The 12,500-nt window shown below is 41.4% G+C and overlaps 1 protein-coding gene across 1 annotated transcript; it reads left to right on the plus strand.

The window, feature by feature from the left end:
* The first annotated feature begins 15 nt into the window (after positions 1 to 15).
* Positions 16 to 10,240, plus strand: tnfsf12 (TNF superfamily member 12). The gene is made up of 6 exons (XM_023396837.2): positions 16 to 786; positions 2,271 to 2,352; positions 4,129 to 4,185; positions 4,336 to 4,359; positions 4,477 to 4,604; positions 7,366 to 10,240. The coding sequence occupies exons 1-6, from the start codon at positions 613 to 615 to the stop codon at positions 7,639 to 7,641; spliced, it is 741 nt and encodes a 246-aa protein (XP_023252605.1). The 5' UTR covers positions 16 to 612; the 3' UTR covers positions 7,642 to 10,240.
* Positions 10,241 to 12,500: the final 2,260 nt, after the last annotated feature.

Genomic DNA, 12,500 nt, shown 5'->3' on the forward strand with positions numbered 1-12,500 from the left:
TTTTTTTTTTTTTTTTTTTTTTAATACTCTGGATGCCAGCCGGTGTCACAACATCAGAGCTCGCTGCGCGCGCACTGAAAGTTCACCTCCAAGTCTGTGTATATGTGTGTGTGTCTGTGTGCGTGTGTGTGTAAATTCACGCTCCTGTGTGTGCTCAGCAGCAGCCAGCAGTCTCTCTAATAGAGTGACCCCCCAGCACGCTGGTTAAAGGGAAGACAAGAGAGCTGAGTCAACGAATCACAAGGAGAAGGATGCAACAGTTGATGTGCGCAAGTTGCACAGTTTTCTTGTGTTTGGAGACGGCCTGCACACACGGAGGATGGTGGCTTTGATCCGCGTGGAGGAAGGATCGGATGTTTTGTCGCTTTAAAAACCCCTTTCATCTGTCAGATTAACCGAAAATTAACACAGAGAGACACCCCCCCCCCTCTCTCTCTCTGTCTGAAAGCAGCGGGTGTTTAGTTACGGGTTGTCCACTCGCGCGTCTTTCCTACCAAAATGGACATTTGGACAGAAATGCATTTGGAGGGATTTCATGCTCTGCTGGAATGGAGTTGAAGTGCGGATTTCGGATGGTCTGCGGCGGTGAGTAGCAGTGCAGTCTGCAGCAACATGCATCGGATTCTGCAGAGGAGGCGAGTGCGCAAGCTGTGGGTCGTCTGGGCTTCTCTGGCCCTGGTGGCTCTGTCTCTGGCCGCATGCAGCGCGCTGTTTACGGCGTGGACATGGCGGCAGACGCGGGACCTGTCTCAGTCCTTTAAGATCTTGCAGGACCGACTGGAGCAGGTTTGTGTCCTACATACTTAAAAAAAAAAAAACAACAATCAAGCCTGCAAAACACCCCCTCCCCTTCTCCCTCTTTGAATAGCATGCATATTTCTACCAACAATAATATTTACTCGCCACCAACTTTTAAAGACCATCAAGTGTTTGTTATGCAACTTCTTGTGTGGCTGCGGTTACGGGAATCTTCGCGGGGGGTAATGTGGAAAAATGCAAGTCCACATTTCACCCCCTTTCTCTCCCCCCCTTTACACGTACTCTATTCTATTGCACCGTTTCTCTACTTGGCACTTTTATTGCTTACCAATAACAGCGCAGTCAAATTGTGCGGAGTTGCTGCTTATTTTTTGCGCCCACCCCCCTCTTTCTCTTTCTCCCCCCACGCCATGTTTAATTACTCTGGTGCCAGTTGTGCTCCAGTTTTATCTCAATTTACTGGAAAGCCTCAACTATTTGGCATGTAAGCACTTCATACCCAACTGACTGCACTGAGGCTTGAGGCGTGAAACAGGCTGGATGATAGAGTGTGGCAAGTGTAAATCATCTGCAACAATGCATAGCCTCTTCTCATGCACAGGTCAGGAAGCAAGTACCCTTTCGGTGCCAAGTTAAATGTGCAGGAATGGGTCTGAAATCCTGCACAGTCTCGTGCAAAGTGCAGTTTTTCTTTTTCGAGTTCTTGCACTTGCAGCAAATGTTAAGACTGCGGCACGAGGTTGCATCACAAGGCAAATTATTTCTAAAAGCAGCCAAAAGGAGCTGATGGAAATTCTTCTGGTTTCAAGTTCAGACTATTTACAAAACCAGGTTGCACTGGATTTGAGATCAGGGGGACAGGTTGGCTGTGTATCATGCTGACAGACCTCCACACGCGCATATTTTCTTCCTCACACACACACACACACACACACACACACACACACACACACATACATACAAACACCCCCAAAACTGGACACGTGGAGTGTTGATGCTGGAGCCTTTCCCAAGGGGCCCCGTTCATGTCCATTTGACTGTTCGCCAACTCCTGACGAGAGCCAGTGAGTGAACGTCTGGAGAGTGAAGAGCAACTCGCTGCCTCCATTTCCACAGTAGCAGTAAATTTAAAACACACTCTTCCCCGAGCCACTTCTCCTCTTACTTCATATAGGGCTCCTTCGGTCATTCAGTGGGCCCCCAGCCAAGGATTTAAAACTTTGCTGGCTTGACAAAACAGATTTCTTTCTGAAAAAGGGGAGTAAAGACATGTGAGGAATGCAAAGCACTAAAAACATGCATTAGGTGTCGCAACCAGTCTCTTGAGGAAGTGGTAGACCTATTCTAAAGCTAGCATGGCAGCAGGGGCAGGATACTGGAAAAGATGAGCCTGTTTATGTGGCTGGCTGGCTGGAAGAGGCCGCGTGGGATCTGTGCCAGTAAAAAGTCATAATAAACTTATTGGACATTTGTTAATAGTGTGTTTTTTCTCTCTCTGTCTCTTTCAACAGGTCAATACACAGAGGAAGGCCATTGTTCAGCTCATTCTGGAGAAGAGAGAGCTGCTGGTGGGGCAGAGAGTGAAGAGAGATGGTATTGCAGTTTCTTGACTTCAACACCACCCATATACATCGCAGTCTTGTGCTTTTTAGCTGTCCAAATCACCACAGACACAATATGCTTACCAACTGCGCTCTGTTTGTTTTTTTGGGAAGAACATTTAACACAAATGCTGGCCAGTCTTGGCCCACATGCCACTATGGTCAGGTCTAGCGGGCCCGCAGGCACTACCCGCTGCTAAAAGTTGACACAGGAAAAAGTAGGCAGCTGGATGACTGTTCCAGAAATTACAGGTCTGACCAGAGTGGCCTCGGAGCCCAGAAAACCAGCTGGCGCGGGAGCGAGGCCTTGTTGCACGCTTTTGGGCAATGAAATTGATTTTTTTCTCTCCCCCCCTCTCCCCTGAGCGCACGACTGACACAGCTATGATTTGTTGTGAAAGCGGTGATATTTGATGACCTATCATTGCTGTATTTATAGCCTCTGCTTGCGTCACCGTCACGGGATGGCTTGATTGTTCACATTTTGTCCAAGAGTGAACCCTCAAGACTCTTTTGTGCTGGATTGCAGTTGAGGCACGAATATCCAAATTTGACAAAAGGATTCCTTTAGAGAACAGCATGTCTCGCCAAAATATCTATACTGATGTCCTGCAGGTATTGGCCTTTTACTTGGGTAACTGATATCTGATTTTATCCTCCAAAACGCATTAAATAGTGTTCAGAAATTCATGGCTATCAATAGAAAAAAAAAGAGCCCCAAACAGCTTTTTCCAGTTTGTGGAAAGTTGACCACCGCGGTGCAGCGTTTCTGCAGGACACTGCTGTTATGTTCTCTCCTGATGACTGACAGCTTAAGTCGGGAAAATCTGGCTAGCCTGAGGGCTTTACGCTTGCCCATAGCAAATCCTAAATCTACAGGGTCACCCACCTGTGAGTTATTTTAGCAGGGACTTAATATTCCTGTATGATGGCGGGGGCCCGGTCAAAACATAAAGTATGTGTTTCACAGTTCATACATACAGTATTCAAGTTGTATCTGTGCTTGAAATCACTCCCCATAGGCCAGATTGCAAAAGCTAAAATAAACCTTTAGCAAGTAACAAGAGCGGACGTTCTTCAGCTCCGGCCTTTTAGTGTTGTGTTTTATTTATTGTATTTATCCGAGCAGGGGCCAATAGCTGTTGCTTCACTCTGTTCTTAATCAACCCTTTTAGGTCACAGAGAAGCCAAGGACCTTTTTGACTCTCTTTTTCCGGCACTTCATTTCTCTTATTTAGCCTTCTAGTGCTTCAGCTTTTGTCTCTCAGGCTACATTTAATGCTTTCTCATTCACTTTACCCCTGTCCATCCCCCTGTCTTTTTCTGTCCCCCCCCTCCACACAAATACACACACACACACACACACACACACACACACACACACACACACACAGCTCTCCACCCTCCCTCACTCACTCCATCTCTCTCCTCTTCTCTGTATTCGGTATTTTCTTCATGACTTAGACCAGCTGGCACTAAGATTAGTCCCGACAGAGGAAAAAAAAAAAAAAAAAAAAAAAATTAAAGAGGCACACGCTTCTGACTGAAAATAACAGTTTGAGGAAATATATTGAAGCACGTGAAAGGAAATCCTTTGCCCATCTGCTTACCGCGTTAAAAGGAGCCAGGTTGAACCTAAATGGCCGCAAATTAACACACCATGTTATTAGACAGATACAGACGGGAATGATTGTTTTATCAAAAAAACCACAGACATTATTTTCTTTGCCATTCAAACTCATATTCTGTCTTTCTCTGCCTTCCGAAGGGGGGGCGTTTCGAGGGAGGAATGGAAATGGAAAGAAAGCGGCGTCTCATTTTGAGAGTAAGTGGCTTGGCAGATCCCTTATAGCCGTCTCATGTAGCATCTGTTGAAGTGGTTTCAATCATATACCCCTATACGATTGCACTCATAAAATCTTAATTGACTTTCCCTTTTTCTTTCTCTTTCAATGTCTCTTTTACTTTCCACCAGTAACCAAAGTCTCCTCTCAGCAAGGTAAGACTCATAAAAATGAAGGATAGAGGATAATCTGTGAATCTCTCCTCGATGAGATTAATAACCTTGGATATATATGTGTGTGTGTGTGTGTGTGTGTCTGTGTGTGTGTGTCAGTGGGAGATGGTGGTGTGATAAAGGGCTGGGAAGAGAGGACATTGAATATGAGTAAAGCGGTGAGATATAACAAGGAGCAAGGCACCTTCACGGTGGAGAAAGCGGGCGTCTACTTCCTGTTCTGCCAGGTGAGGTTTTGCTGGGAGTTTAGTACAACTACACCATCATGATTTTTTTTTCATCTGCACATTCTACTTTCTGCCCTGATTTCCACTTAAAAGCTGAACAAATCAACATTTTTGTATTAATAATGACTTAAATGACCATGTCTAATGTGAAAGGAGTACATTGTAGTGACAAACCCACAGGGAAGAGTCAAATGACTGCAGGTCACAGCTTTACAGACCATTAATGGTCCCTCAGCTCATTGTTTTGGTTTTCTGCCATGCAACTTTCATGTTTTCGTTCACTCGCAAGGTTCTCATCAGTTTCATGTTCAGCTGTTTTTAGCGAAATAAATAATAAAGACACTGTACACTACCTACCCAGCAGCAAATGACCAACAAAGTAAGCAACTAAATAGTGAACATTATGGAGCTTTGAGCAGCATAAGAGCCTCATACAGCTGCTTAGGAGTTGGTGGAGACCAAAAACAAAGCTAAAAAGGGGAGTGAATATTAGACTTGCCTTCATCACAGGCACAAACAAGAATATAAATAAAAGCTAATATTACCTCATGTCTGCTGGGTGTTAAAAGGAGCAACTGTTGGTTACCAATGTGTCAAACTTCCCATCTTGTTCCACTGCCCCCCAGTGGCCAAAAATAATTAATGCAATTTTAAATTGTGTAAAACCATATATTAGGAAATTAATGTCATCACACAGTATCTATAACATTTAGTTAATCCTCTGTAGCAGTTGTTGTTTTGGCAGCTGACAGTCAAAATAGCTCAGTGTCCAGACTGCTATCCTATCCATTTTAATTTACAAAAAGAAGTTAATATATATCTAATTAATGCTAGATATCAAACAGTCTCAGCCAAAAGTTTCTTAAATACTTTCCTAATTAAAATCACAGTTTTGCGCATTTTACACTAGTTATTAAAAAAAAATAAAAAATAAAAAATAAAAAAGTTATGAAAAAAGTGTGGTTTTGGTATTGGTACTGAAACTCAGGTGTCAGATTAGGTTTTTAACCTCATACAGACCGCTAGCCCATGTATGGGCCCATTAGGAGGTTCTGACGGAGTTCTGATGGAGTCAAAGCTTAAAGGTTTGTCAATACAAACAGGCTGTATCTCCTTAGATCGGTTAGAGTCTCTAAAATTCAGATATTCAGTTCATTTTGCGCTGACGATAAGCACATAAATTATTGATATCTACCAGCATTGTATGTGTATTGGAAGTGATGACAGCTTACCTTTTGGACGTGTAGAACTCCAATTCTCCCTCCATTCCCTCATTGTTTATAATCCTTTAGTCCGTAACGGTCCAAAGATCACGAAAATCAAAAGGGTTCCTCATAAAAGTATTCCAGGGTTGTGGATATCTTCATGAGAAGTCCAAAGGAGACTACCGATCATTTGTATCCGCTGCTCTTCCCTCACTCCTCCTCTCTCTGCCCCCGTGCGGTGCATCTGCGGCTGTGTTAGCGGCTCTGCTATTGTTTGCTAGCTTTCTGGCCACAAAATGGAGGCCTCCTGTAAAGATCACACATCCATGGTAAATATCCAATATCATTTCACTTGTGGGGGGATGCAGCGAGTGTAAGACAAACTAAGAGCATAACACGTGTAAGACGAGCGTATGACGTAATGACGCGTTTTTTTCGGTCGGAAAAAGCCTGTTTAAAAAAAAAAAAAAAAAAGCCTGTTTTTTTTTTTTGTTTTTTTTCACAGATTTTCTGAATGACTCTAGCTTGTAGATAGACGTCTCCACCGACCAATCAGAGCAAAGGAGGAGGGGGTGGGCACTTCTGAGCGAAGACCAATAAGATTTGAGAGGTGTAAAAACAGCTGAGAGCCTGCTGCCTGAGCTGTATGACACAGACAGAGATCAGTTCTGTTTTGAATGGTTCCATCAAAATGCTTCAGCATGTTTTCTATTATTTCATATTAAAGAGTTGAAGAACATTTCTCCCAGTTTTCCTTTTAAAGTGGTTTATGGCTGCCAGTGAAAAAAATGAACTATAAAGGCCTATTAAACTAAACTATTAGGTTTAGAAGCCTTGAAGCTTCACAGATGAGTTTTTTTTTTTTACAGGCAAGGACTGAAAAATACTGAAAAAATACCAAGTATGAGCTGATGTAGTTTAGGTCGGGTTGTAGTCACATGCAAAACAAGCACATTTTCAGAAACTAGACTATGTTACCCTTCAAATGAGGTCTCATAAATGCATTTTAGACTTACAGTTCTTCATTTATAAGCTTATTACATTTACAAATGTAAATAGATGCAAATTAGGTGTAAAACAAGTGGGCTCTGACCTAAAGGGTTAAACAGGGTTAGAAAAATAGGGAAGAAAGATTCTGTTCTTAAATTTGTCTTCTGTACTTCCTGAGGTTAAGTGATGAAAAAACCTGACAGCTCTGTCATATTTGCAACTCGAGTGAATCAACTAGAGTCTTGTGACGAAGCAGCTTTATAAAAACATAGTGTAGTGGTGCGTGTCATGTTTATTGGGGGTGAATATCAGGTTTCGGGCAATTTCATGTAGCCAGACCTCTGTCTTGTCAAGTTGACAGCGGCCTGGAGAAAATCTAGCCAAGAAGGAAAAAAGAAAAAGAAAAAATTCTGATATCAGGGCCTTGGAAATCCCATGATAGTCTGGTTAGTTTTATGTTTGGGCTGAAACAATTTCTACATCGTACAGTTGAAATCTCTTCATGACTTTTCTCTCTCTGTAACATGGAAATCGATTGTCTCTTTCTCCTCTCTTTGTCTCCTCAGGTGTTGTTCAATGAGCAGCAGACTCCGTATGTGAAGCTGGATGTGGTGACCAATGGCCAGAGGCCTCAGAAGCTGCAGTGCATAGAGGGCTACGCGACAACACCCTCTGCCGGACCGCACTCTTTCCACTTCGTGAAGTCCTGCCAGGTGTCCGGCCTTCTGCGACTGGACAGAGGCACGGAGCTGCAGGCCATCACAGGCTCGTCCTTCAGACTCCACACTGTGGGCAGTCCCTCCGCCTCGCCCCACGTCTTTAGCATCTTTAAAGTCAACTGAAGCTCAGCGCTCATCTAATCCTTGTCGGAGACTTTTTTTTTAAAAGGACATAAACTCATCTGACTACAACAGAACTTGTTTTTGTATGGATGAGACTTTTTTTTTTCTACATGCTAAAACAGTCATAAGCAGTTGAGAGCATCACATCCTGCTACAGCCTCTTTCCAAAGACGTTAATTTGAAAGAGAGACCTGTCATTTGCGGAAGTTGTTGTGGAAATTTTCTCCGGACAGTGGTGCTGTTTTGGAACGCACACATAGACTTTGGATTACAACCAAGACCCAAAGAGGACAAAAGGCCTCAGTGAATGTCTGCCGGGAGAACAGATGTGATGGAAGCTGTTCTGTAGATAAAGGGCTTCATAAAAAAAAAAAAGAAAAATACTTGGACCTTCATCTTTAGCCTTCGTATCATGTCATAAATTGTGCTTACACTGTCTTTATAAGACTGACAGTAAAGCTGTGCATGCACCTTTCACTTTTATATCACCGGTTGCCTCAAGAAGCTGAGTGCACATCTGCGAGCGCCAGATCTCGACACTATAAAAGCCTACATGAGTTGTCATTGATATTTTATACAATACAGCGTCCGAGTGTGTGTGAAATCTAATGAATCAAACAATTCTTGTTTATACTGATTTTTATGCTCTTTACAATTCAGCGTGCTGTTTGAGTGTGAAATTGCTGAAAGCCCTTTTAGATACTTTGTATATACTTCACACTCATTTTACATATGTGCATATCAAGTTAGGAGCTGGCAAAGAAAGTGGAACATTTTAAATAACATGGATGTGAATTTGTGCTTTTTTCTAAGGTGAAATTTGATTGTAAGGTATTTTTATGTATAGTATACTTGGCTTTACTTTTGAAAAGTATGTGCAAGTTATAGAAACGTACAGCTCTTAATATAGCTTTGTCTTTCTTTTCTGACTTTATTTGTTTGATGACACCACAACATCACTTTCATGCCTATACGTAAATCATTTGATAATTGTTCGTTATCGTACCATTAATATAATTGAGAGGCAATTATGAAATAGTTTTGGGGAGGTCCTAACATATTCAAGGTTATTGGATTTTGTATTAAAAAAAGGAGCATTGTTAGGATTCTTTTTTTATTCTGCCTAATATCGTTCTTTAAAATCAAGGTGTAGCAAAACAAGAAGAAAGTAGTGTATTTATGGAAATTTACATACAATGGTAAAGTGAAATATTTCTGCATTGGATAACATTTGTGATCCCTTGACTTTAGCGCCAAAATCTGGTAAAATTTTTTACTTGTCCAATTCTGTAGTTTATGTTGCATCAGTCTCAGCTGCACTTTGTGTTCGGTGCTAGCGAAGGTTAGAACGCTAAAATGCTAAGCTAAGGTAGACATCGTAACCGTTATACATGATAAACATCACCATGTTAGCATTGTCACTGTGAGCATGTTCATAAGCTCACATTTAGCATTTAGCATCACTGTGCAGTACAGCCTCGGAGAGCTGCTAGCTTGGCTGTAGACTTTAAACTTGTTCAGTTATTGAATGTCACACAGCTAGCAGACCAATTACGTAAAACATTATTGCCTTTATCACAGTGCTACTTTACACATAAAGCATGTATCCTCACGGAGCTCAAATCTCAGTTGCTAATAACCAAATGTTGGCATGCTTAGCCTAAATTTTAAACTAAGGTGTTAACCCTGTAATTGTGAGCATATAGTAGCATGCTAACATGAGCATTTAGCACAGCTCAGAGAGCAGTTAGCATTTTATGTCTTTTTGGAAATTAAACTCCTTCCATTCTTTCAGATGGTGCTGCTGCTGCTTTCTGTAATATTTCCTGCTACAATACAAACAGCGTGTATTTCTAGCAGTGGGTTTCAGCACTCCCACTCTTGTTTATAAGTAGTTTTTGTGGACGGACCGCATTGGTTTCTCCTCAGCACTTTACTGCAGCGAACATAGTCTTTTTTAATTGGAGCCAAACATTCATGTTTTCAAATGGAAAAAGTGTAGACATTAGACACATATCCTGTCTGATTTCCTCATCGTTTTCCTCTTCCCTTATGTGTCTCACTCATCTCCCCCTGCCTCCCCACCACCCCTACATCTCCATGTCCCTCATATTTCCCTGTCAGCACCGATCAGACCGTACACCCACACACACACAAACCGAATCCCCTGAGTGTCCTCTGCACACACGCACACACACACACATACCCACACCAGCAGCCATCCAAATTTTCACTTCCTGAATCTGAACCTGAACCACATAGCTCAAAGTCTTTGAGGAAAAACATGCTTCGTCCCTCCCCCGTCACCCCACACACTTCCCTGCCCCGATTCCTTTTTTTCTAAATGTCAAAGTTTATTACCACCTCGGAAAATCTTGTGAAGTCTTGTGAAGAAGTTTTCTGTAGAATGATGATGTATGCAATGCCTGGACATTAATTTTTTTTTTATTATTTCTTCTCAACTCACACATCATAAATGTTGAATAAACTTTTTTTTGTTGTTTTTGAAAAGTTTTACTTTCAATTTTGTTTTATAAAAAAGCCAAGAAAAACAGCGTGTGTGTCTCCAAAAATAAAGGTGAGCAGAAAATGTAAAGTAGTACGTTGTCAAAACGTGATGAAATGTCTCTTTGGGTACAGTAAATTAAAGCTGCACTATTCATTATTTTCAGATTAACAATAAGTCATTGGAAAGAAGGGTGAATATTGGATTTACATTCATCAGGTGGAAACAAACATGAATTCAGATGAATGCTAATGTTTCTTTGTGTCTGCTCGATGTATAAATGGCAACTATTCACTAATGTGTTAACCACAACAACTTTATAAGGTGATAATGTGTCAGTGTTATGTTTACAGCTTGTTGCATGGCCCACAGGTGGCCAAAGAATCTACTTATATTACTTCAGGAAAACTTTTAAAGTGGCTGTAATCTATATTTTTTGTAATAACAATGTCTCAAATGACAATGTCAAAACAAGATGAGAGGGGTCGTGCGTAGTGATGAACCTACAGAGAATTATCACCCAAATCTGCAGCTCCCCTCGGCTTTACAGAGCTTTACAGTGGGTTCACTGTCACTGCTTTTATAGCGTTGTAGCTGGCTGCAGCAGGCACCTGTTTTCAGTGGAAAAAAAACCTGTGATAAACCCACTGTATGCTACCTGCATAGAACTGAATGGCACAAAGACTAGCCAGTAAACATAGTGGGTGAATTAGCTGCCAAAGAGCCTGATATTTCTTGCAGGAATTTGGACCAAAAAAAACAAAAAGCTAACAAGAGAGTGTGGATTGGACTTACATCCATCAGGTTGACTCGAACAAGAATTCACATGAATGCTATCGTTGCGCCGTGTCTGATGGATGTGTAAATGACACATTAAATGAGCCATAACTACTTTATAAGGTGATGAAATGTCTAGTGTTCAAAAAAGTCAATTAGCATTGCTTTCAGAAAATTCTTTGACATAAAATAATATATGGTATTGAAAAGTATAGAAGTGGCTTATGCTGCACAATGTATGTCATCAGATAAAAATAGTGTACTATGGCTGCAAGCTGCATCAAATTTAAACTTTACGTTAAAGCACATCATCAGCTGCTGCCGTGGCCTGAAGAAGGAAACTAAAGCACTGCCTGCAAGTTTTTCCATATAAAACCATCAGCTACATGCCTGAAACTTAAATATAATCTTAATGTACAGTAGAGAGGAGCAATCACCCGAATCAGTCCATATTTTATCTATAATGAGCCTGTCTGTGCAGCGAGATGACTCTTCACCTTAAGTCATCATGACTCACCAACCATCTGCTCTTCAGAGTTGTTGTTGTGTGTATGTATATGCGTGGGTGTCGGAGACGGAGGACAGTGTGAAGAGGCCTGTGAAGAAGAGATGGTGAATCACTGTATCATTCTCACAGCCTCCCACATAGATCTCCCCACGTCTGCACAGCATTCACAGCAATCAGTGCAGATTGACGGCAATTTTTGGTCTCTTGAGTCGACTGTTTTCTTTTGGTTTAGTTGGACTTCAAGCTTTATTACCTTCATTTATCAACCAAAGCAAAAAAATCCACACTTTACACTCAGTTTTGCCCTGGCTTGAGGCTGACTTGTAAAACCTCATCTACTTTGTGACTGATCAGCTTCACTGCTGGGTTCAGAGTAAAACTCCTTGGCCAAGAGGCACTGAAATATACACAGAAAATGGGACAAAGGACATTTCATTTTATGATTTCTGGACCAAAGCGAAGCCGTAAATGTTGTTTATGCTTCTCAGTCCGCATTTACTTTGGTTAAGTGCCCACTAAGCTCTCGTACAAATAACTAATAAACAAAATGACTAATATTATCTGGTATTTGCACAAACAACGACATGATGACTGCGGTATATTTTGAAATTTTAAAGTAAGACTATGTACTTTTTGAAAGAAACAACGCAACCATTCTTTTACAAATAAAAAATTACATTGATAAGGATTAAAATGCAACCTTTTTCAATCCACTACATTCTGGGGTTTTGCTGGACCAATACAGCCTTACTTGGTCTGATATAGTAGTATCTAACATTATCAAGTAAATTTACCGACCTAATGACTCTTACTTAACATAACCCCCCAAATGTCACTTAATGCCTCCGTGGCTTTGAACGAGACGGATTCTACAGCTATGCTAGCTTTAACTAGCTCTGTTTGGCTGTATACGGCAGGCAAAGCTGTGTTTTAGCTAAATGCTAACAGCATGCGCACAATGACAGTACAACTTAGTTAGGTACGTTAGCATGCTAACACTTGCCAATTAACACTAAACAAGTACAATTGAGGCTGATGGGAAAGTCATTAGTTCTGCAGGTATTTGGT

Source organism: Seriola lalandi, unplaced genomic scaffold (assembly GCF_002814215.2).
Source record: "Seriola lalandi dorsalis isolate HSWRI2012SDOR001 ecotype SW California unplaced genomic scaffold, Sedor1 jcf7180002054983, whole genome shotgun sequence".
Lineage (NCBI taxonomy): Eukaryota > Metazoa > Chordata > Actinopteri > Carangiformes > Carangidae > Seriola > Seriola lalandi.